Raw genomic sequence first — 24,842 nt, 5'->3', positions numbered from 1 at the left:
TACATGCTTGTGTCTAAATTGTGGCAGGCTTCGTTGTTGAATTGGTCTAGGTGGCATTCCGTTATTGATTGCTCATGGGATATAGCATAGTTTGATGTTAATGATGTTGATGGCATTAGTGGTGTTAATAAAGCTTGGTCGTATTTATTCTTATTTTTTTTTTCCTGCGGAGAGCTTGTTTTATTTCCTTCGTGCTGGCCACCTGAGATGTTAGGTGATCCTTTGTGGGTTAATGGTGACTTGTCCTGTGCTTGCCCTTGGGTTGTATTATACATTTTGTTAACCTTTTTATTCTCCTTGTGTATCTGGGCTTGAAATTGGAAGATGTTTTTCACAAGACTGGCATTCGTGCGCTTATGCGTCTCTTCTATTACGTTGACCTTATCGGTATTCATGATTTGGGCATTCTGTGGAGTCCTTGGTGCTGTTTGTGTTGTTGGTCCAGCTGGCCTTATTTCAGTTGGTGACATTGGTTTTTGCAAGCCTGTTGGGGTATTTGGTAGTGCGTAAAATGCTGTTGCAGAATCTTTCAGAAAGGCAAATCTGCCAATGTGGTTCATATTCACATTGCTGAAGATCGGATATACGGGCGGAATTAGCTGTGCTAATGTGTTTCCATCCGCTGAGTCGGCGGGAGATTTGGTTTTGGCCTTGGCTTTTCTCCTTGGATTCTTGGGAGGGTTTGTGCGTGTTTTCCCCGACCTCATTCCCTTTTGTTTGTTTTGTTTTATGTGTTCCCTCCCCTGCCGTGTCCACTCCGCTTCCTGTACCACCTCCCAAGCCCGTCTGAATCCTTGGGTGGAACAGCTGCCGTCAGGGGGTTGGCGCAGTAAGTGCTATTGTGGTGTTTGCGAAAGACACGCAACAGGTTGAACCGGTTGAACAGCTGCCCTCATGAGCAGCACTGCAGTGGGGCAGATTGAATTATATATGAACCCACAGATCTGCGGGGTGTGTTGACCAGTGTCCCAATCCCGATTTAATCCAAGTCGATTTCCAAGTCTATTACTGATCTAATCGTTAACTCTCATTAACTCTCCTGAACTCTACTGGCGGCTAGGGGCTATGGGCAATGGGTTATGGGTATGGTAGTTTTCCGCCTTGTTCCACCGACCCACCGTCCCAAAGCTCAGAAATCAATAAAGTATATATGAGCAAACAAGCCCCCTACCTCTTCAAGTGCGGTTTGATTGCCCAGTCCGCGGTCCGCAGTCCACCGTTCACAGTCCACGGACCACCGTCTGTTCTTAGGGGTGGCCAAGAGGCTAGAATGAGGCGAGAATGACAACCCCCCCTCCCCTGCTTGGCGGTGTTGTTTTCGCAGCGCTTAGACAGCGCTCACACCACCAGCAGGCGGCACTTTGCAGCAACTTTGCAGCAACTTGGCTCCTTAGACCTCAGACCTCAGGGTCTTGTTCCTCTCTTATCGTATGGCTTCCAGCTTGCTGGGCTTAGAGTGGAGCAGGCTCGCAGTGGCAGTGGGGTGCTGTTGTCACAGCGCTCAGCCCTCGGCCCCTGGTCAAACAGCACTCGCACCTACCCACACTGCACGCCGCAGCCGCTCCTCCAATCCGGCGTGGTCAAGCTGCCAAGCAGAGCCGTTAGCAGGTCTGGAAGAGTAAGCGCGGTAAGCGCAGTATCCCCGGTTTGCTCCGTGTAGCTAAATCGGGTGGTGATTTTCGCTCCGGTTTCGCTCCGTGTCTCTCTCCTGGGCCCCCTCGGCCCCCCCAGCAATGAAGGGAGCGGAGCGGGATCGCCCGTGTCTCGCTCGGTGAATGGCGTACTGAGATCGTTCTGCTAGCCACAGCTGTATGAAACATTTTGGCTGCAAAATAAGGAATCGTAAAATTTGCCATTCCTTAGTTTGCGATTGCACTTAAGGAATCGCAAATTTTGCGATTCCTTAAATGCAATGTATCAAAGAAAAATTACTTCAAAAATGCCCATAAGGATTCGCAAATTACCACCAACTTCTAGTTGGTGCTAAGTTGCGAATTCTTTAAAAAAAGCAATTTTTTTTAAATCCAAATGTGCCATATGACGCTCATACATGCCCTTAGGGCATTTATGTGCGCCATATGCCCGCACATGTCATTTTCAGGGGTGCAGCAGGGTGTTCTTGAGACACCCCTGCACCCTTGAAAATATTCACAATTTGCGATTAGCAAATTGCTGATCGCAAATTTCCCCTTCATTCCTATGGGCCTCCTGGCCCATAGAAATGAATGGGAAATGTGCGATTAGCAATTTGCTAATTCCAATTTAGGAATGTTAAGGAATCGCTAAAAAGAAGCGATTTCCTACATACATACCATTTTGCGATTTCTAAATAGCGATTCCTTAAAAATCGCTATTTAGGAATAGCAAAACGGAATGTTGATACATATGGCCCATAATCTGTAGTCCTAACTGTGAAAACAACCGTTTTTGACATTGAAAACCTCTCTTGTATACATTACTAAGTCACCCTTATGTAGACTCTGAGCCTACATGGTAGAGTGTATGGTATTTAAAAGTAAGACATGTACACACTCAGCAGCAAAAAAATCTGAGCTGCACTGCTTCAGAAGTAGAGAGCAGGAGAGAGCCATATTAACAGAGATATGGTACTCTCCTCCCTCTTCCTATTGCTGCACAGAAATTTGCTGTCATGCACCAGGCACACACCTTTGCACCATGGAGCAAGGGTGCCCACGTGAGTCTAACATAGGTTTTCTACTGGAGGGATTTCCCTCCAGTACACACTACTATGCTTAGAATAACTTTAAAACGTTTCCCTCTGTGTGTGTCCTGTACAGTGCAGCATACATGCAAAGTCAGAAAAAAAGGAGAAATATAAGCATTCCTCTCTGATAGCACCTATTTGAAATGGGCACTATTTTTGGATGCAAAATCCATCTACCTTTTTCAGTAAATAGGGTTTTATGTCAAAAACCTTGGGTGGTTGAATGGGAACGCCCATACACCACCCATGGAACGCTTCCTTAATGCTAAGTAATGCAAACAAGTTGTGCACGGGAAAGTAAATTGGTAAATAAAGATTTTGCATTGATTTGCATCACTTTTGTGACGCTGACATGGTGCACAGTTTTTGTAAATATACCCCTAAATGTTACAGTGCTCCTACAGTGACAAGGCCCCAAAAAGTTATTTCCACTGGGGAAGGCTCTGGCTCTGCCATGTGAAAAACTAGAGTATGGAATAAAAGGTTAATTCTGCTATGCTGGGTTAAGGACATGTAAGAAAAATAGTTCAATCACTATCTTTAATATTTATTAAAGGCACAATGCAATGATGATGTTGGATGTTACATAAATATTTAGGAAAATGAACTTTTAGAAAGTTGACTTTTCCATGCCTTAAGCCTCTGGAAGATAATTAGTGTTAGCGCTCCAGAAGCTGTCTTGCTAGTGCATAACCTTAAGGAGGTGTAAAAGCTGCTCCAACAGCAGGAACAATGGCCTGGATGTGGTGAGATATTTTCTTCTGCTTACAGGAAGACTAGTGAAGGTAAATTCATCAATTTGTAAAAGGGCTTGCTCTTTCACAAGTAGATGTAAGGAGAGAACTAGAGAAAGCAGCTACACTTGTGCAGTAGCTTACATGTGTAACTTACACTTTTGTAGTAACTTATACTTTTGTTGTAACTTTTTTTGTAACTTATACTTGTAACCACTTTTCCCTGTAAGGTGTGCGCATGCATCTATGTCACCCCAAGCGTGCAGTGTGATGTGGAAGCGTATATACCCAGCACCTTTTTAAGGACTGTTCACGTTGTCGCTTTTTACTTCTGCGGTAGGACCACCCAAGAAGAGAACACAAGCGGAAGGCAAGTACATCAGCAAATGGCTCCTGCTCCCGGTGCTTTTCTTTTGTTAAAAAGGGCACCGCTGTGGGGCAGATTGTGAGCTATTTTGAAAGTATTTGTGTCAATCGCAGTGCCTGTCATGCGCCTCAATTAGCATGAATACTTTCACAAAGGCACACAATCTGCCCTGCAGCTCTACCCTATTAACAAATGAAAGGCAGCAAGTCTACAAGCACAACATGTGCTTTCAGGTGCTTCTGAAAGCACACGTTGTGCTGGTAGACTTGCTGCATTTCATTTGTTAAGCACGGGACAGATTGTGTGCCGCGCTCTATCAACAAAAGAAATGCAGAATGTCTACAAGCACGACATGTGCTTTCAGATTCACCTGAAAGCACACACTGCCAGCCAGCCTCCTCCTCATCCTGGAGCTCTCTGATGCCTTTGATACTGTCAATCCTGACATCCTGGTAAACCTCCTCTCACAGTGTGCAGGCATCAATGGTACTGTCCTTCAGTGGCTCGCTTCTTTCCTGAACCATCCCTCACAGCTAGTCAAACTAAACAACTCAACCTCAAAAGCAGCGCCCGTCTCACAAGGAGTTCCTCAAGGATCAATTCTGTTTCCTGCCCTATTCAACCTCTATATGGAACCCCTTGCAATAATCTTGAAACTAGCCAGACTTGTTTACCATCTCTATGCAGATGACACCCAACTCTACATGAAAATATTGTCAGTCAAAGACATTCAACATATAAATTGCACTTTCCGTGGCTCAATCCTGGCTGACCAGCAACCATTTTAATCTCAACCTGATCAAAACCGAACTCCTTTTCATCCAACCTAAAGAAAAATATGTTCCCGTAAATCACTGACTCGAAAACCTCATTGCATTAAACTGCAAACTGTCCATCTCTTACTCTGTTAAATCCCTGGGGATTACACTTGACAGTCACCTGAGCATGAAAGAACATATTAATGCCTCTGCAAAAGGTGCCTTCTACACTCTGAAACATCTTGAAACAAATCAAACAATTAATTCCCGTCACAGACCCAAAGACTGTGGTTCAATCCTTATTTCTCCCCAAGCTAGACCACAGCAATGATTAAGGACACCCAAAAAACACACCTAGCCCCTTTGAAAGCTACACTCCACACAGCAGCTAGACTACTGTTGGGGGAAAATTGCTTCGAGCACAACACTCCCATCCTGAAGCAGCTCAACTGGCTTCCAATCGAGTCAGGAGCTATACTCAAAACTGCTTGCCTACCTCACAAAGCCCTCTACACGGAAAACCCTGTCCCCTCGCAAATAAATTATTAATATGTGGTCAAAGTAGACCTCTTCGAAGCTCTAACAGACTACTCCTGATTACACCAAAATTTAAGAAAGAAATCTCACACCCACTCCTTCTCCAGGAATGCTCCCAGAACCTGGAACTCGCTGCCCCAGGACTTAAGTGACAATCAATCATCCAATCACTGCAAGGAGAAACTGCAACTTCTTCTCTTCAACAAATATCCAAAACCTCCCCCTTAAACCATCTGACTGGTCTGTTTTCTCCCATCCCACTCACCCAAAATAAATCAGAGCATCACTACCTCGGAGAAAACTGTTGTCTCTTCTATCCCCAATTTGACGACACCCTATCCTAGCTAACTCAGAATGATAGCGTCTATCTATACCACGGTCCATAAATTGTCCATCATATATTGTTACTATGTATTTGTATTTACTCCACATGTAATCTCTTGCAATTGTTGCTGTGCCAACTTGAAAGCTCTTTGTACATATATACCGTATCTACCTTAAATCTGTATTGTCAACATGTCCTAATGTTTTTGTATACTTCATTTGTACACTGCCACTATGAATCTATATTTACTCCAAATATAACTCATGCAATTGCTGCTATGCAAACTTTGTGAAGTGCTCTGATCCCTTTGGGTTGAGCTTGTGTTATAAAAACTTTATAAACAGAATAAATAAATTCACAAAATGGAAGAGGTCCCTTGGGAACCCCGTCCCAAATGCAAATGTGTTACCACTACATTTGAATAGTTGTTTAAAATATTAACGGTTTGTGACTGGATTTCGGCTGCAAAACATTTATACATCCTATTGAGTATTACTGTTTGAAAGTTGCATCCTAAACATGCACTTCTAAATAGCAATTCAGAATGTACTCACAACCCAAATAGCAATTCAGTAACATACCACAAAGCTATTTTGTAGTTGCAAAGGCTTCGATTTAGCAAATCAGTGCATAGCCTTTTTGGCTACAAAATACTTTAGTAAACCTGACCCTACATTCTGGGGTGTTATACCACAATATCTTGGTTGAAATATTGACCTGCAAAAATATTGCATCCACAATTTCCAATTACCATTCCAGGTAAGCGGATGTGGATTGAAGAATAGTAAACCTACCCTTAGATATATTTTGACTTTGCAATAATATATCAGCCAATATTGTTGATGCAAATCTATTGCATTTCAACCATGACTTTGTGAAATACAACCAAATTCTGGTTTGAGAAGGCACAACTTACCAATGAAATGGCTTAGGTCTAGTAAGTCAAATCATCATTGTTTGTTTGTTTTAAAATATTAGAACCTAAACCTACAAAAGCGTAATAAAATCATGTGAACTGTGATTTTTTTGTTTTGTAAGCTTAGTGGTAATCTTAATATCCACATTCTATCATATAAATATGCTAGTGGAAATTGCTGATGTGATGTATAAGACAACTGGTTTGTTTAAGCAATTATTTTGAGACCTTTTCTGATTCATTTTGCTTAGCTGGTGGAGAAGTGTGGCTCACTGGTTAGAGGAGGCAGACCTGGAAGCAGAGGTCAGCCTGGGACCAGGGTTCAATTCCCGGCTCGGCGGGGTCTTGAGTCCTAAAATGTCCATGGACTCAACAATTCTCGCTCCGGTGCCTACTTGATTCACGGGTTCACACTCTGCGACTCTGGGCAATAGCGTGCTTAATCTCAGCAACAGCCCCTCGCGGCGGGATGCCTGGCTTTCACCTTGCGGATACCCTGCCGGGGTTATCTCACAGGGGAATACCAGGACGGGTTCCCTGAGCAAGCGCTTAGAAACCGCTTGGTGATTTGCACTATATAAATTCCTGTACATTTACATTTACATTTAGCTCCGTAAACTGGGGTATTTCAGTAAAGAGAGAAGCCCAGTTTCGAACCAAGGCCAATTTCAAGATAGCAAATTCTATCTCTTGATGATCAACTAGCTAATTGGTGACATAATTATTATTTTAGTAAAAGATCTTCACATACTTAACTCTATTTTTTCAGGGAGGACCTAAGCCTTTGTCCATCTCAACAGTAATACAACACTTCATTTACCCCACCATCTCTTTCTCTGCTCAATGCTGCCATGCCATTGGCATGATTGATACATTAACCATCTCATATAAGTTGCCATCTCCGATTTCTGCACTTCTTCCCCACTTCACTGCCAGGTAGTCTCTCTCTCCTGAAGGCAGAGCATTTCTAGTCTTTGAATAGCTTCATAGAGGTAATGGGTTTTCTGTTGTATCTCAAGTGGAGAACAATTATTTTGTGGGGTGAGCCAAGCTTGATTTAAGTACACAGAGTACCTTCTATAAATAAACCTGGATTATCCTCTAATCCAGTGTTTCCTATACAATGGGTCATGAGACAATTTTTGGTGAGTTGCTAAAATCCAAGCAATAAATATTGATGCCTTTCAATTCTGTATTTATCGTGTCACATGTTCCACACTTCCAAGACCGAGGGCAAATGTCAGGCTAAGAGCCCAATTAAGAGTACTGCAGTCCGAAGACCTTCCTACTCGCAGTGGTGGTTCGACCGCCCCACCCTCAGCGGTCCGGCCGGCCGGATCTTGGATCCTGTGGTGGTGGCGATTGGGAAAGCAGCGATGCCGGCCCTGCCATTCCGATTACAACCCTGCCATGAAATGGTCAGAAGAAAGGCAGGGAAGGGGCCCCAAACAGGGCCCAGGGCGAGTTTGCCCATTGGAGACTGGGCATTGGGATTCATTAAATGGCGCCTGCACACAGTTCACCGACGTGCAGGTGCGGTGACATAGCGGCAGCATGTGCTGCAGGCTCTCTATGTGCCAAAGCAGGCCACCGCCATTACACCGCCGAAACAACACCGCCAGAGCAGCGGTCCAGCGGTCGGAAAGCAAGGGTCGTAATCGGCCCCTAAGTCTTTTGCAGCCTATTTGTTTAACATGGGGACTGGTGTTTACAAGCATCTCCCACTTTGCTGTGAGCAACAGAAAAATAAAGTGAGTTATGTTACAATCTTGCTGGGGTACATGAAATGTAAAAGGAACTGTACACATTCAGCAGTTAGGAAAGCAAAAATTATGCACTATTTGTTATTTTTTAAGTGTGATAGAAACAAAGATTTTAATAGGATCAGAACACATGCCGATACTTTACTTGGTGATGCAGAAATAATAAATATTCTCTGAAACACGATTTCCACACATTAGCAATTAGCACAGATTTTTTCAGTAAAACTGAATGTCTGTGCAACTTTAGTGACCATTGTAATGGAATATTGCTTTAGTTAAATAAAAAAATCGCCTATGTGATGATCATTAAAACTAGGTGGGTCACGAATGTTTGTCATACTTAAAAGTAGGTTGTGGTTCTAAATAAAAGGTTTGGGGGGCACTGCCCTAATCTGTGGAGCTCGGAAGTAACAGTTGTCCATTTATGAAACTGAAAAGCATGGCATGTTGTGTGCTGGTTGAAAAACGTAATTTCATATTTTCCTTTTGACACTTTTTAGGTGCCGTGACCTCCTTTTCCGTAGGATATGTCAAAATCAATTGGGATCTTTCTGGAGAACTGGCTCTGGCCATTTTTACTGGATTGGACGCTGGAGCTTTGTTTCTAATGTGCTTCATTCGTAACATCTGGGTTTGTTATGCTTCATTTCTGGTATTTAAGTCATCATACATGCTCCTAATCACAATAGCAACGTGAGTATGAGCCACCAGTTTTGGTCATATTTTACTAACACCCCAAATAAATACAAGTTTGTATTTTTATGATCTTACAGGATTTTATATAATTTCTAATCCGTTCCTGGAGGCTATGCTACCTTTCATTAGAGCTACTGCACAGAGATGACATTGTGTAAATGCACTGAAGTCTTTTCAGTGGCTCGATGTTTAACAAAATGTAAAGCTAACCATTAATAGCAAAATGCTCTTTGTGTTGCACTGCTTAAGGGAGATGTAGAGGAAGCAATGTCTCAATACTTGTGATAGAGGAAGCAGACACAACATGTGCTCTTGCTGGTCAGAACTAGTCTAAGGGGCATTTTTACGAGCCCCTCGCACATCTGGAGCATTCATTTTTGTGACGACCTGACAACGCACATCACAAAATCATATATATGAGGCCACACAAAGCCACCATACATGGCCGTGAATAGCCTCGTAGATATGGTGTAGGACAAGGCAGTGCAAATCGCTGCGTTGCCTTACTCAGCACTCAGGAAGCATTCCATGGGCTTTGTGGAGGGTTTTTCCCTTGCAGCACTCATGGATTTTGACACTTCCCCAAAAACAAGAGCATGTAGACCTGGGGGAGCACTAAAACCTTACGCCTCCTGGGGTGAGGTGTAACGAGGAGAAATAACTTTATTTCTCTTCCTTTGTGTGCTGCATTCTGCAGCACACATAGAAAGAGAAAAATGCCTCTTAGTTGTTTCTGTGCAGGAAGGTGTCCCTTCCTGCACAAGAACATTCCTGTTGACAACAATGGCACCCTTGCATCAAATGGCACCAGTGAACAGAGAAAGAGCAAGAATTCACTGTGCTCAGTCGCGGCCGGTGTGACTCGCGGGTAGGGGGGACGGGGTGTAGCGCGGTGATGGGGGGGTTAATTTAATTTAAAAAAAGAACTTGACTTTGACTCCGGTCCCAGATTCCCGCATCGCATCTCCTGCTCAGTGCTCACAGGAAGCAGAAGCAGGCAGCCTCCCTCTCCTCCCTTAAGGCAATCACAACACTGCAATGGCCATCCGTACAGGTGTCTATGGGGAGGCCTTTTTCTCAATGCTGGCTGTGCAGCAGCCTACTTGGAGAAAACAAAGAGTGCTATGACTGGTTTGGTCGGCCCTGGCGCCGACCAAACAGTCAGCACCCATAACATTGGGCGAGCCAATCCCTCCCGACCTGCCCACCCAACCGCCCCAACCAGGCATACCGGTCTTCTGCTCTCACGCAGTGCAAGAAGCAGAAACGTAAAATGGTATTTACACCATTTTATGTTTCTACTTCACGCACTGCGAGAAAGCAGTGGGGCGACGCTCCGACGCCCACGTGGAGGAGCCGCTCCTGACATGAATATGGTGCATACCTCCCCTTTCACTTTGGCATAGGGCAGCACAGCAAGCTTACTTGCTGCGCTGCCCTAAGCCAAATCCCCATAAATTAGGGTCTAAGGGCCAGATGTAGGTAATTCATATTTACCGACTCTTACATACCGAATTTTACTGATTCGGTATTTAAGAGTCTGTAAATATGAAGGGGGGGAGATGTAGGTATTTCCAGATGTTGAAATACCGAATCGTTAGAATTCGGTATTTACCGATTCGGTAAATACCGAATCGGTATTCCCTATTGATTCCTATGGGCTGTGAAGCCCATAGGAATCAATGGGAAATACCGATTCGGTAATTACCGAATCGGTAAATACCGAATTTTGCAAGGGTGCAGGGGGTGTCACTTTGACACCCTCTGGCACCCCAAAAATAGGCATGTGCGCCATGTGGCACACAGACATGCCCTAAGGGCATGTCTGTCTGTCACATGGCTAGGTGTGCATGCACACATGTGCATGCACACCTGAATTCGGTATTTGAACACCCAATTGGATTGGGTGGTAAAATACCGAATTTGTAGGGCCTTTGGGACCGATGTAGGTAGAACTTATTTACCGATCCTTAATTACCGAATTTTACCGATTCGGTAATTAAGAATCGGTAAATAAGAAGGGGGGTATGTAGGAACATCCAGATGTTCCATTTACCGAATCGGTAATTATCTGTATTTACCGATTCGGTAAATACCGACCGGTAATGCTCCATTCATTCCTATGGGCTTTGAAGCCCATAGGAATGAATGGGGCATTACCGGTCGGTATTTACCGAATCGGTAAATAGCGATTTTGACAAGGGTGCAGGGAGTGTCACTTTGACACCCTCTAGCACCCCCAAAAAAGGTTCGGGGGCCATGTGGCAGGCATACCTGCCCTAAGGGCAGGTCTGCCTGTCATATGGCACAGGTGTGCATGCACACATGTGCATGCACACCGGAATCGGTATTTTACCATCAAATATATTTGATGGTAAAATACCGATTCTGTAAGGCTTGTGGGACTCAGAAGAGTCCCACCTACATCTCATTATTACCGAATCGGTAAAAATACCGATTCGGTATTTTACAGATTCGGTAAATTTACCGATCGGTAAATTTACCGAATCTGTAAAATTCTGGGCCCTACATACCAATTCTGATTTACCGGTCGGTAACGGCCGAAAATACCGATTTTTGCCTGTTACCGACCTACCTACATCTGGCCCCTAGTGACTCAGAAGAGTCCCACCTACATCTGAGATTTACCGAAAAGGTAAAAATACCGATTCGGTATTTTACAGAATCGGTAAATTTACCGAATCGGTAAATTTACCGATTCTGTAAAATTATGCCCCTACATGCCAATTCTTAAATACCGGTCGGTAACAGCCGAAATCGGCCGTTACCGACCGGTATTTAGGCTCCTACATCTGGCCTTAAGTGAAAAAAAATGGACTGACCTCCGGAGAAATTGAGAGATTTAATGAAATGCATATGGCTATAAAATTCTGGTAAGGCTAAGGAAGAATCAAACACATGTTGAGCTAGTCTCTGAAAAGCAGCTACAACTTGCATGCAGTCCATCAAATTTATTTTAATTTACATTTATTTAATTCGGTATTTGAATAGTGCTGACCCAGCCACATTTGCAACTGAGTGTTTATCATGAAATAAGAAACACATTGAACCTTTGTCAAGAGACAGATAAGCAGATAAGATTGATTGATTTATTGATTGATTGTCAGATCAGTCATCCTGTCAATCTTGCACTTCTTTGCCCCACCAAGAGTTGGGGACCAAAGGATTTTTACTAGTAAATTCTCAATGGACTACACCAGTGTAAACCCTTGACCTGACCACCAATGGACAACCAGGTCATAGTGACAGTCCCTACATTTCCCTGCTCAGTACTTCGAAGAGGACCAGGGCAGGGAAGTTGCTCAATGGGCCAACATGCTGGTTGACAACCTATTTTGCATCAAGGGTGTTGATTTTATTTGTTTTTTACAAACAAACTCCCAATTTGAAAGTTTGTTCTTAAAAAAACAGATTTGGTGACTGCTTGGCAAACCCTCCAGCCTCAAGAACAACCTGATAGGCGATGATATCTAAATCTAGTGACCGGTCTTCAACCAGAGAAGACAAGGTCAGTCCTTGTTAGCCAGGAAGGCCAGAAAGCATTTTCTACCTTCAAAATAATAGGGTTCATCTTTCAAATATGCAGTGAGTTATTTTTTTTTCTTGGTTTTCACTAAAAGATAGTAGGAATCGATTCAATCAAAAGTCTTGTGCCGATGGTTTCAGAGTCTCGGGGATAAGCATGAAAATGCTTTATCTAATACCAATGTATATGTTTTAACTTTCTGGATTTCCAAAATTTGACATATTTGCTTCAGGTGTTTCTTCTCCCGCATGTGATGAGAGGTTTGTCATTCAAACAGAGGGAAAGACCTGACAGGAAGGCTTTGTGATTGAAGCATGCCATTTTAAAGTGGATTCAAGCATGAGGGGGAGACAGTGGAGTTTGTTTATAACGTGGGTGATATGCTCAGATGTTTTTATCACCTGTGCACTTTTTTTTACTTTGACTGTGAAAGTTACCCAGTGTTTTTCATTTTCAGCAACAGCTTGTGTGGTGTCTACTTGTGAGGAACTCTTCAAATTGCATATGAAGCACCATAGGGTCACAGGGGATAGGCCGAACTGATCTTCCCACTGTGTAGTCTCATTAAGGTAGTTCCCCTTCAATGAATATAATGTTTGGGGATATTACATGCAATCAGACCTGCAGTAACCTTCACAAACCTCATAATGAATGGGTATGATAAAAGCTTTGACAACTTTGATGGCGTCTTTAAGGTTAGCCATCAGGTCCAGGAACAGTTACTTTGCGTAAGAATGGCATTTGCAAGGTGGAGGATGTATACTTTTGAGAATAGGCAAGCCCATCCTCCACTTCTACTCTCATTCTTCTTTGTTTTTGTGGGCTGTCTGGAGCAAATCCATAGAGTTTCCTACCAGAGGAGCCCCAGGCAGTTGCACGTGGTCATCAGAACATCAGTCGTGCCTAGAGCAGTGCATTATGGGAAGATGAACTTCCTAGACTCCTCACTGAGGATGGACACTCTGACCAATTCTGGATGGCTAGACAATTGAACTTGTGAAGTCTACTGGACTGGAATCTGCACTCAGCTGCTGACCTAGTCACTGACTTTGGGAAAAGAATATGGAGTGACCCTCCAGCTCGATGAACAACTTGCACTTGTACAGATTCCGAGGCTGTTGGTGATTCCAGAGTGTGGAGCTAAGTGGTGCCCACTTTCATTTGGCTGACAACACTTTGGCGTGCCAGTGGTAGAAGGTGAAGTTTGAAAGTGGTGGGGCATAAAATGAAACTAGCAATTTCGCAATAGTGCACTTTTGTAAAGATGCATGAGCAGGCTGCAGTCTGTGTGATCAGAGACTGATTAGACCTTGTCTGGTAATCATGGTGAGGATTAAAATCATTAGTTTTAATAAACAGAAGAGAAAAATCCAAAGACGCCTTGAGCTAAATGTGCTTTTTTCGGGTCTGTCAGCAGATCATCCCTCTTAACAGATGCACAGGATAAAAACATCTGGTAAGCAGCCTCTGTTTTAAAATCATATTAAAGCGGAACAGTGTTATGCACTTCATGTGTGACAATGTTTTATCCTGTTCCTATCTTTGGCTCTGGAGAGTGATATGGTGAAAGACCTATAAAACAAGTTATAAATGAAACACAGACACCTAGTCAGTAAATATTTACGCCCAAAAGCAATGTTATGAATCCCTTGAACTACAAAAGAAAGGCTGAGGGGGGCAGAGCTCACCCGGGCAGTGAGATTGCTGCTCGTTGAGAGGGCTCCGCTGGCTCAGATACAGATCCGGTACAAAAGGGGGTGGTGATGGACAGAGCATCTGAACCAATCAAACACTCACACCCAGTCAACAGATCTGGGTTTAATCCATCACCGTTCTTTAGCCCACTCTGCCACCCCAGTTCAGACATGGCCATATGCAAATCAGTCTGACCCTGTGCCTCATGGGAACAGTCCAGCCCGAACTGCCAAGCCATGCCTTCCCTGGACCGGAAACAAGCTTCCTAGTACCGGTTTCTGGCATTTCAGCCGTCTTCAGCCAGGCTTGCTTGAATCCAGTGGCAAAGTGAGCAGGGGACTCACATCTGAGCATACCCTGTCAACTCATGGCGAACAAAGCGGTACAAAAGGGGGTGGTGATGGACGGAGCATCTGCACCAATCAAACACTCACACCCAGACAACAGATCTGGGTTTAATCCATCACCGTTCTTTAGCCCACTCTGCCACCCCAGTTCAGACATGGCAATATGCAAATCAGTCTGACCCTGTGCCTCATGGGAACAGTCCAGCCCGAACTGCCAAGCCATGCCTTCCTTGGACCTGAAACAAGCTTCCTAGGACCGGTTTCTGGCATTTCAGCCGTCTTCAGCCAGGCTTGCTTGAATCCAGTGGCAAAGTGAGCAAGGGACTCACGTCTGAGCATTCCCTGCCAACTTATGGTGAACAAAGCGGTACAAAAGGGGGTGGTGATGGACGGAGCATCTGAGCAAATCAAACACTCACACCCAGTCAACAGATCTGGGTTTAATCCATCACCATTCTTTAGCCCACTCTGCCATCCCAGTTCAGACATGGCCATATGCAAATCAGTCTGACCCTGTGCCTCATGGGAACAGTCCAGCCCGAACTGCCATCACCACCCCCTTTTGTACCGCTTTGTTCGCCATAAGTTTGGCAGGGTATGCTCAGACGTGATTACCTTGCTCACTTTGCCACTGGATTCAAGCAAGCCTTGCTGAAGACGGCTGTAATGCCAGAAACCGGTCCTAGGAAGCTTGTTTCCGGTCCAGGGAAGGCATCGCTTGGTAGTTTGAGCTGGACTGTTCCCATGAGGCACAGGGTCAGACTGATTTGCATATGGCCATGTCTGAACTGGGGTGGCAGAGTGCGCTAAAGAACGGTGATGGATTAAACCCAGATCTGTTGACTGGGTGTGAGTGTTTGATTGGTTCAGATGCTCCATCCATCACCACCCCCTTTTGTACAGTTACAGATCCGGCACGATTCAGGGCAACACGGTCTGAGAGGCACGCAGACGGGGGTCGCTCTACTCCCCTGCTCACCTGTGCTGATGTTGGCTCAGGTGACAACTTCTCTGAGTAAGTAGGACTGGTGACAGAGGAAGGGGCGAGATTGACCTTGGCGGCCACGTGGTTTGGCCTGTGCGGAGTGATGAGGCTGCAGGTTGAAGTGATCGTGGAGGCCGTGCTCGTACGAGCATAGGGGGTGATTTCCTGGCATCAGAGCAGAGTGGGCTGGAGGCCTGCGGGTGTGTTGTTACCACCCCCGACTCTCCTTGGAGGACAACTGGATCTGGTAGAGAAGCATCGTAGGTGGTAGGTGGAGGGGTACACTGTGCCAGAATCTCCTTCCCCCTCATCCACCCACCCGTGTGAAGCGCTGAATACAAGGCCCGGACCCATGGAAAGTGTAAGATTGACGGCCTAGCGGTAAAATGCTTGGGTTCCAGGGTTTGAGTCGGGGTACCAAGCGGGTGGACGGCGTCCCCCTCACTTATTTTACCGGGGGGACGCCATCCCCCCTGCCAAACAGCTAGACTTATCTCTTTGGCCTCTCTGGGACGAGGAGCTCGGCACCTTTCATGACGTCACTTCCTGTCGTGACGTCACTTCCGGTGACGGCGTCCCCCCACTCCTGTTTTTAGGACTTGTGCCCTGTTGGGTTCCCAAGTGGCATGACACTTCCAGTTGCTCGATGGTGATGCAGGAAGGCGGGCACGTTGATAACAGCAGCAGGATGGCGGGCCCCCAGCACATGAACATTCTCCTGGCTCACTTGGCGGAGAGGCCGAGGCGGCGTGGCTGCTGCTCTGCGGTGACACAGTGGAGGAGTGTGGCCTTTCCCGGGCCTGCTGGGCCTGAGAGGTGAGCTGGGCACATTGGAGGGTGAAGTGCAGGAACCCGAGGCATCCAGGAACCGGGGCAGCTAGGCAACTTGCAAGGACTAGAGGGGGGCGCTGGTACTCAATGAGCTGTGTTTATTGGAAAGGTCTCTCTCCTCACTGAGAAGGTATCAAAGGTGTCCTGGCCAAAGCCCTGCATCTGTGCCCACGCGGATGGGGGTGCAGGGCCCCAACGACGCTGCTGGAGGGTGGCCCCCCCCGCGGTGAATATATACTGGCTAACTTGCGATGCTGTGACTGAAGCTTGTGCACTGGACCGGACCCCCGATCCTGTTGCAAGTTGGACTTCTGGCGTGGGATTATTAGTTAGCCTGCTGCAGGAGGTAGGAGTCATTGCCCCATGGACTGAGTCAGTGGGGGCGAGATCACTGACTGCGCTGTGCCTTGGTGGGGTTGGCGCCAAGTGATGTCGCGGGGGAGTGGCCCCGCATGAAGAGACCTCATCATGGGAAAAATCAACGGCAAACAAGCAAAGCTCCAATTTGACAGCAGGCTGGGTGAGTCTGGCACGCGCTCTGAAGCAGCTACTGAGCGCAACATTGGTTAGCTGCAGCCCAATGTGGATATAAAGGAGATCCTGGTTGAGGTCCGTTCTGGTCAAAGGGCTATAGACACTAAGGTGCTGATTACAATGGCGGTTGGACGAGCTTACAACTGCCATTGTTGCAGGAACGGGAGTGGCTGACAGATAGTCGGCAGTCCCACCTGCCAAAATACAATCCAACTCCTGTGGAGGAGGCCAGAAAAATGCCTCTTTGCATTGACGCTTGTGCTGTGTCCTGGAAAAGTGCTGCATCACAAGCCCCAATGCAAAAAGGCATGTTTGGAAATATCCCTGCACCCTGTGGTAGGCACATACTATGCAGGGATGTTTAGGGGGCCCATAGCAGAGGGCCAAGGGGACAGGGATCCTGCAAGGGGCCCCAAAAAAGCTGTTGTGCCAGTCTGTCCACGTCTGAAGAACCAACGTGAAATGGCAGGTGGAAAGGTGGAATATAATCCCCACAGCAGTGCCTGAAAAGGCACTGCCTCCATTGTGGGGAATGTGATCGGACCGACCGCCCGATGGGGTCCTTGAGCCCGTCGGGAGCTGTCGGTCAGTCCCTGGGCCAATGCGGTCCTACCAACCACATCCTTATGCAGCGTTTTAACTGTGGTTAGAGAAGTCAGTGCCATCAGTGTCGGTCCCACCAACATCGTAAGGGGCTCCTAACTTTCAGTTGCATACTAACCACTTGGAACATGTCAAGCAGAGGGTGGATAAACATGACAGCCACCTTGACCAACTTGTGCAAAGAGTATAAGACACGAAAGATGTGCAGGCGGAGGCAAGGAAGCAATTTCTGAAAACGGACAAGGTATTGGAGGTGATCAGAGCCAAGAACAAGAACCTCGAGGAGCGCTCACATTGACATAACCTCAGAATCATAGCCCTTCCAGAATTAACCAATATCACAAGAATGGAGGAGTTTGTCGAGGGCATGCTTAGAGACCTGTTTGGAGATGATCATTCAGCCATGTTTGCAGTTGAGTTCACCCATAGATCTCTTGGCTCCAGCCCCCCCAGTGCTCCTGCCAGCTCAGTAGTGGCAGAGCTGCTGAACTAGCGGGACCGGGACACAGTGCTGCAACTGGCCTGAGAGCGCTGCACAATTCAACACCAGGGCAAAGCCCTTTTCTTCCATGCTGACTTCACTATTACGGTACAGGAAGCCAGGCGCGACTTCACTCCAGCAAAAAAGATATTGCAAAAGGCTAGGGCCCCCTATGCAAGGATCTCAGCGCGTCTGCAATTAACATGGGAGGGCAAGCAACACTGTTTTAATGATGCTAAAGTTGCATTGAAATTTGCCAAACAAGTTGCAGCGATGGGGCTCCCCTGGTTCTCCCCCGGCAAAATGGATTGATCCTACATTGAGTGATAATAATTGATTTTGCATAACCTGCTGTGAGAAAAGATATTGATTGCAAGTTATGAGGTACCGTATTATAAGCTATGTTGCATTGCATTGATGTCTTGATACTGTTGTTCTTTGAGTTGCCACCTGCTTAGACCTTGGCACACATGTGCATACATGATGGGTGAGTAGTGAACACATAGGATGTGCTATTGCTCTTAGCAATCTGTTTGTAAAAGCTGATCTTGGCCAACCTACCACTTTGTTGGGGGTGTATGCCTGGATTTGCTCTGCCCCACAGGATGAGTCCCTTAGCGGTCAATTTTCATTGTGGGGTATTGGGAGAGGGGTAGATGGATGACAAAGTCGGGTGGTGTGTGTGGGTTGGTTTGGTAGGGGATTGTTGTTTGTTTCAGCATTGGATGATGTATATACTGAAATGTGCTGGTGTGCCTCTAGTGAGGGGGGAATCATGGAGCGTTTGCAGCATTACATAACAATGTGGACAGATGCCCTGTATTACATTTCTTACATGGAACACTTGCGTCTTAATGGCCACCGTAGGACCCGCCAAGATGTTGCTTATGTTCAGCGACATGCAATATGTTTGTTGCAAGAACTACACCTGACTGAGGCTACTGCGTCTAGGCTTAGGTCCAATTTGATAGGTGAGAAATACACCTCACTATACTCTAACTATAACAGGGGGTTGGAGTGGCGCAAGCGCAGGGCTAAGTGCAACAAGCAGGGTCTTTATGTGCTTGTTGGAGGCAGGTGAATCACTAGGGCTGGGAGCAACCTTATGGGGGGGACTTCAATGTAATCCTAGACGCCATGAGGGAAAGGGATAGCGCCTCCAGGCGTCCTCACCTGCAGGCGGCTGCACAACTAAGCCTACTCATGAGTGACTTTGACCTACATGACATTTGGAGCTCCAGCAACACAACACCTAGGGAAGGTACATGCATAAATACTGCACAGTCGACCTGGTCGCGTCTGGATTACTGGCTAGTGTAGCGTGATGTTGTGGCATGCTCAGCATGGTTCTTGCATCTTCAGAGTACTCTCTCAAATCACGATCCGGTAATCCTAGAACTGCAGCTGCCAGGTACTCCATCCCGGGCTTTTGCGTGGCGACTGCTGTCGGGGGCATTAAGGGACCAGGTATTTCGGGAAGAAATTAGGTAGGCTAGTATGATGTATTTTGACAACAATGATACAGAGTGCATCATGTGTGCCACACTATGGGAGGCCTTTAAGGTGGTCATCTGCAGGGAATGTTTAGGCTGCCAAGAGATCCGCGCTCTTTAGGAGGACCTCACCGACTGGGGCAGGAAATCTGTGACCTGGAGGTCAGCTTCTTCTCTAGGGGGGATCCAAACATTTTGGCTGCCATACGGGGAAAACTAACAGAGCATGAGGAGATCCCTCAGTGGGAGGTACACTACAGGGGGCATGAGGCAAGGGCACGCTGCTTTGAAGAGGGTGAACTACTGGGCAGGTCGTTAGCCCTGTTACTGTGGAAACCATTAGTGAGTGACTACATTGCTGAACTATAGGATGAGGAGGCGCACATGCACACTGCCACTGAGAATGTTCAGGCATTGATGCTCAATTTCTTTGCCTTGCTTTATTGTTTGCGATAGGAGGGCCCTCCGCTGGACCTCCCTGATTATTTTGACTTGATTCAGCTCTTGTGCTGGAGGAAGGCCACAGGCGCTATCTGGGTGAGCTATTCACGGTAGAGGAGATCATTGGGGTTATTTGCTCTCTACCTGCAGACAAGGTGCTGGGTATTGATGGGCTGCCGGTAGCATTCTATTAGGAATAGGCCCTGTTACTTGCGCCCCGCTAGCTGGACGTCTTTGCAGAGGCTATAGATACTGGGGAGCTTCCAACCTCCCTGGGAGAAGCTCTCATTGTCACAATTCTTGAGCTAGGTAAGGACCCCTTCCAATGCGACTCCTATAGGCTCCCCTACTTGATAAATAGATGGCAGCAACATGAGCGCAGCTCGCCTCATGCTTGCTCCAGCTGCTTCCATCGCTTGTACAGCCGGATCAAGTGGGATTTATTCCTGGGAGATCCATATCGCACAACCAGTGCACCTGCTTCACTATTCTGCATTTTAGAACCCTTGCTCCACGCGGTGCCAATTTCTTTTAGACGCCATTAAGGCATTTCATTCGCTCAAGTGGCCGTATTTGTTTGCCCTCCTTTGGCGACTTCGGCTGAGCTCAACGTACATCAAGGCTGTAGGATTGTTGTATTCGCATCCCACAGCATGGCTGTGCATTAACAGAAGGTTATCAGAGCCCTCTGCTGTCACTCGAGCACCAGACAGGGTTGTCCTTTATCGCAGATGCTTTTTGCAATAGCTATGGAACTCCTGGCAGCTCCCCTGCATCAACAACACGCCCACAGAGGGGGTTGGCCTTTTTGCCATTTGTGTGTAGGTGGATGATGCCAATTTGTACATTAGGGAGCCACATGCCAATTTAGATCCGTTCATTAGGGAATTCACCAGGTTTGGGGGGTATCGGGGATTATTATCAATTGGGAAAAGTCTATTGTCTTACACTTGACCAACTGCACCCCTGAGAAGGGCTCTGAGTTTCCTTTGATGTGGGCTAGGGGAGCAGTTAAATATCTTGGTATTTGGCTTAGCAGGATCACAGATGAACTCTGGAAAAATAACTATGCCAAAATGCTTGACTGGCATGATGAGAGGTTAGCTGGGTGATTGCGGCTCCCATTGTCACTTTACAGGACGGCTGGCCATTGCTAAAATGATCATCCTACCACAGTGCTTGTACCTGTTCCTAAATCTGCTGCTCTCCTTGTCTCTCGGCTTCCGTGGGCAGCTCCATTTGTGCCTCATTTCACTCGCATGGGTTTTTTTTCAGCTGTGTGTTGCCTGGGAGACGTTGACGCTCCCCTTTAAACAGGGTGGTCTTGGAGCCCTGGACTTGGATTTCTAATATTATTGTGCCCAGGCCCAATTTGTACACCACTGGCTATTTGTGACCCCGTTGATGGCACATACGGCCCAGAGAATGATTGGGTGGTGCTCTGCCCTTTGCAGATGGACATATTAAATCCGCAGCAGAATGCGTGGACACAGTGGCATGCACGGTGTGGGCATAGGATGCTTCATAACCGATCTAGACTACCTTTATGATCCTTTGGTGCCCGTCATTGCATACCCCTTACTGCCAATGACATTTGTTCCTGGTACTTGTGCCAGACTTGTGCAAACTTGGACTTACATCCATGGGGGCACTATTCCCCAACTATACATTTATCTCAGCACAGGACACACTCCAGGCCTGCGATTCTGCTTTCCTTTACACATACACATATTTCCAAGCATGTCTTGATATGCGTACATTATTTCCGAACACAACCACCATTTCAGGTATTAGAAATGTTCCTAAATACCCCTTGCCCTGTCGGCCTACCATGAGACTGTACACCCACATGCAACGCACTGTGCCAATGCGCCGCATGCCTAAGGCAGTGTGGGATGTGGATCTCACGTCAACACCCCCATTGCCGGATGAACTGTTGCTGCTGGGAGCAGGTGCTAGATTGCTTTGTATAAACAGTACAACAAGCTGTGAGTGTACGATTTGCCCAGGATCAAAAACTTTGTTAAAGTAGTAGATTCAAGACTGCACCACAAGGCTACTTGCTTCAAAGGCTATACATTTACCACTATTTTGCATTCTCATGGAGACAGGCCTTTCTCTTCTTACCCTGGTAACTTCTAGTACATTTTTTTAACCACACACTTGCAAACAGGTTTTACATTGATTTTGAAAATTCACAAATGTGCCAAAATTGGAGCAGAGGAAAAACTTGTGGTTGCTAAATAGTGCACATCAGTCAAATTGGAGGTTGGGATTTAAATTTCTGTCTCCACATTTCCACCTACTCCTCGAGCCCTCAACTGGAGTGGCAGTGATTCTGATGGCAAAGCCAAGAGGCTGGCCTTCTCAGGGAAATGTCATCAATCAATCACTCAATCAGTCTTGTATAGTGCAACTTGTCACCCTGGGGAGTCTCCAGGCGTTAGGGTTCTGTGGACCTTGGTTGAAAAACCATGTCTTGAGCTTCTTCCTGAAGTCTTCCAGCAAAGGGGCAGTTCACAAGTGGAGTGGAGGTCATTCCAGGACTTGGCGGTGAGGTAGGGGAAGGTACAAACTCTGCATCAGCTTGTGCGCTAGAGAGCGCACGAGCAGCATGGCCGCACCTCCGTGAGGCTCCTGCAGCCTGTGCCACTATCCGACCACTTATCCTGCCTTAACCACCTCCGATGTCGTTGAAACTTGGTGAGATTGTGCACGTCATATGGTCTAACACTCGCTGCAAGTTTGAGGTGCATCGGACCATGTGGAGCGGAGTTATGCTAGCGAGAAGATTGCACCGACAGTAACTGTGGAGCCTGAGTGACCGTGAGGCGGGGAGCTGCAACTACTGGACTCCGAGGCTTCCGTGTGGAGAGTAGGCCGCGGCGGTTGGCGGAGGGCACTTCCCGCGAGGGCGCTCGTTTTCGGACGCAATGCTGTGAACATTGAGCATATTTACAGCCAGAAGATCGGCGGCAAGGTGTATCATACGTGGCGATTGCCCTGACACTGGTAAGCTGCCATCACGGTACACTGCGAGCCCCCCCCCTCCCCCGCCCGTTCCTCCCGTAGGGACGGTTGAGAGACATTATAGAGCTGCGCTGTCACGTGGGGGCCACCGGTGGAGTTCAAGGCGGCGACCGCCGGGGGAAACGCCTGCAGGCGACGTGGATGCAACGGCCGGTGGCCTGAGAGCACTGACTGTAATGGAGGCGGATGGGTTACAATGTGCTAGCTGAGTAGCGTGTCGGACTTGAACTGCTCACTTGACGGCCCTGTGGTGTAGGAGTTATACACTGGGGATCCCGCGACCTATGAGTGGAGGAGGTGTACCCTGTAGAGACATTTCCTGGGCCAGTGGATTGAAAGCTGCGGCTGCGAATGCGGGGCAAAGCGTTATGTAAAGGAGTATGGCAGGGGTACTAGGCTTTGCTGAGAGTACATACTGGATCCTGCTGCTGGAAGTGCGGTACCTGTAGGCCTTGCGCGTGGCTCATAACGGAGCGCCCCAGGCCATTGCCTCGTGTTATGAGGTTGGAACGCAGGCTGCACGGGGCCTACGCCTGCAGTGTTTTCATCAGGGGTGCTGCCTAAACGACGTGGACCGGTCCAACTGCCGTGCTCCTTGAAGTCAGGTGGAGTCACGGGGTATACTGCGGACCTAGCTAGTGGGACCCGAGTGTGGCCGGAGAAATTGAACGCTAAGATCGTAACGATACATGTCTAGGACTTCTACATCACCACGAGGTGGGAACAATCGCACGTGTTCGCTCACTGCGGAAAAATCGGCTAGCGGTGCCACCATGGGCCGTCAAGATACTCGACAACCAAAATTGTCCTTTGATCAGCCCCCGACCTCGAAGAAAACCGTGAAGACGGGGATGGATCCGACTGGAGCTTCGAGCCCGACGACAGCGGGGCCTAGCGGCGGTGCGACTGCACCGGACATGCATTTATTGCTGCAAGAAATGAAGCAAGGATTTGCGACGGTGGTGGATAAGGTGGATCGATTATCTTCCAGGATGGACGCTATTGCTCAAAAGATGGATGTTCACGAGGAACGTCTCACGGAAGCGGAGAGACGGATCTCAGATAATGATGATGCCACCGCGTCCCATGCTACTAGACTGTCGCGAATGGATAACATCCTTAAAGTAATAGCGGCAAAGAACGAGGAGTTGGAGGCGCGCAGTCGCCGGAATAATATACGCGTGGTTGGTGTGCCGGAATCTACGAATACTGGGCGTATGGAGGAATATGTGGAACGGATACTTCAGACAGCGATAGGGGCGGACGCTTTTTCCAAACAGTTCATTGTTGAACGTGCACATCGTTCCCTTGGTCCTCAGCCTCAACCCGGGACCCCGCCTCGACCGATAATTGCTCGACTACTAAATTATCGGGATAGGGACACTGCTCTCCGTGCTGCCAGAACTGCTAAACAATTGACATGTGATGGGGTCACCTTTACACTGTACCCAGACTTCACGCCAATTGTCCAGGATCAAAGGAGGACATTTTTGGGCGTAAAGAAAAAACGAAGGGATCTACAAATAGATTATGCACTGCTGTACCCAGCCAAGCTTCGGATCACGCATCAGGCGAAACAGCACTTTTTTTTTAACCCGGAACAGGTGGAAGATTTCCTTAAAAAGCTGAGACGCGAACGTGGCAACCGTCATGGGGAAGTGGAGGTGGAGAATGAAGAGGACTGATCTGCGCACGAACATTGCTATGGGTTCTCCTAGCCTCCAGTGACTTACATCTGGGAATTGGAGTGTGGGCTGTTCTCACGACACCGCCCTCGTGGCTCTATCGAGATATTGTGCCAATGAACGGTCAAAAGAGATGAAGGCGACATTGGACTATGGGTGGTAAAGTATGCCAGGCGACACCCCCCTCCCTCGGCTTGCCCCGATAAGGGCGGGTTCGATATAGGGGGCGAGGAACGGGGGGTGCTAAAGTGTGTCCCTTAAATGACCCTACTAGGGTGTGCCCCTATGACATTGTTCGTTACACTGCGGCTGGTTGGGGTGTTGCTAGCGGTGATGGGAGGGGGGGGAT

The 24,842-nt window shown here is 47.2% G+C and overlaps 1 protein-coding gene across 1 annotated transcript in view; it reads left to right on the top strand.

Annotated features, from left to right (window-relative positions):
- Nucleotides 1-24,842, top strand: part of LOC144791733 (thiamine transporter 2-like) — a 577,930-nt gene that overhangs the window by 482,407 nt on the left and 70,681 nt on the right. Inside the window, exon 4 of the mRNA XM_078666500.1 lies at nucleotides 8,626-8,818. Coding sequence (XP_078522626.1) covers nucleotides 8,626-8,818 — 193 coding nt within the window. The remainder of the gene's footprint in view (nucleotides 1-8,625; nucleotides 8,819-24,842) is intronic.

Source organism: Lissotriton helveticus, chromosome 11 (genome assembly GCF_964261635.1).
Source record: "Lissotriton helveticus chromosome 11, aLisHel1.1, whole genome shotgun sequence".
NCBI lineage: Eukaryota > Metazoa > Chordata > Amphibia > Caudata > Salamandridae > Lissotriton > Lissotriton helveticus.
This window is presented reverse-complemented; position numbering and strand designations above follow the sequence as displayed.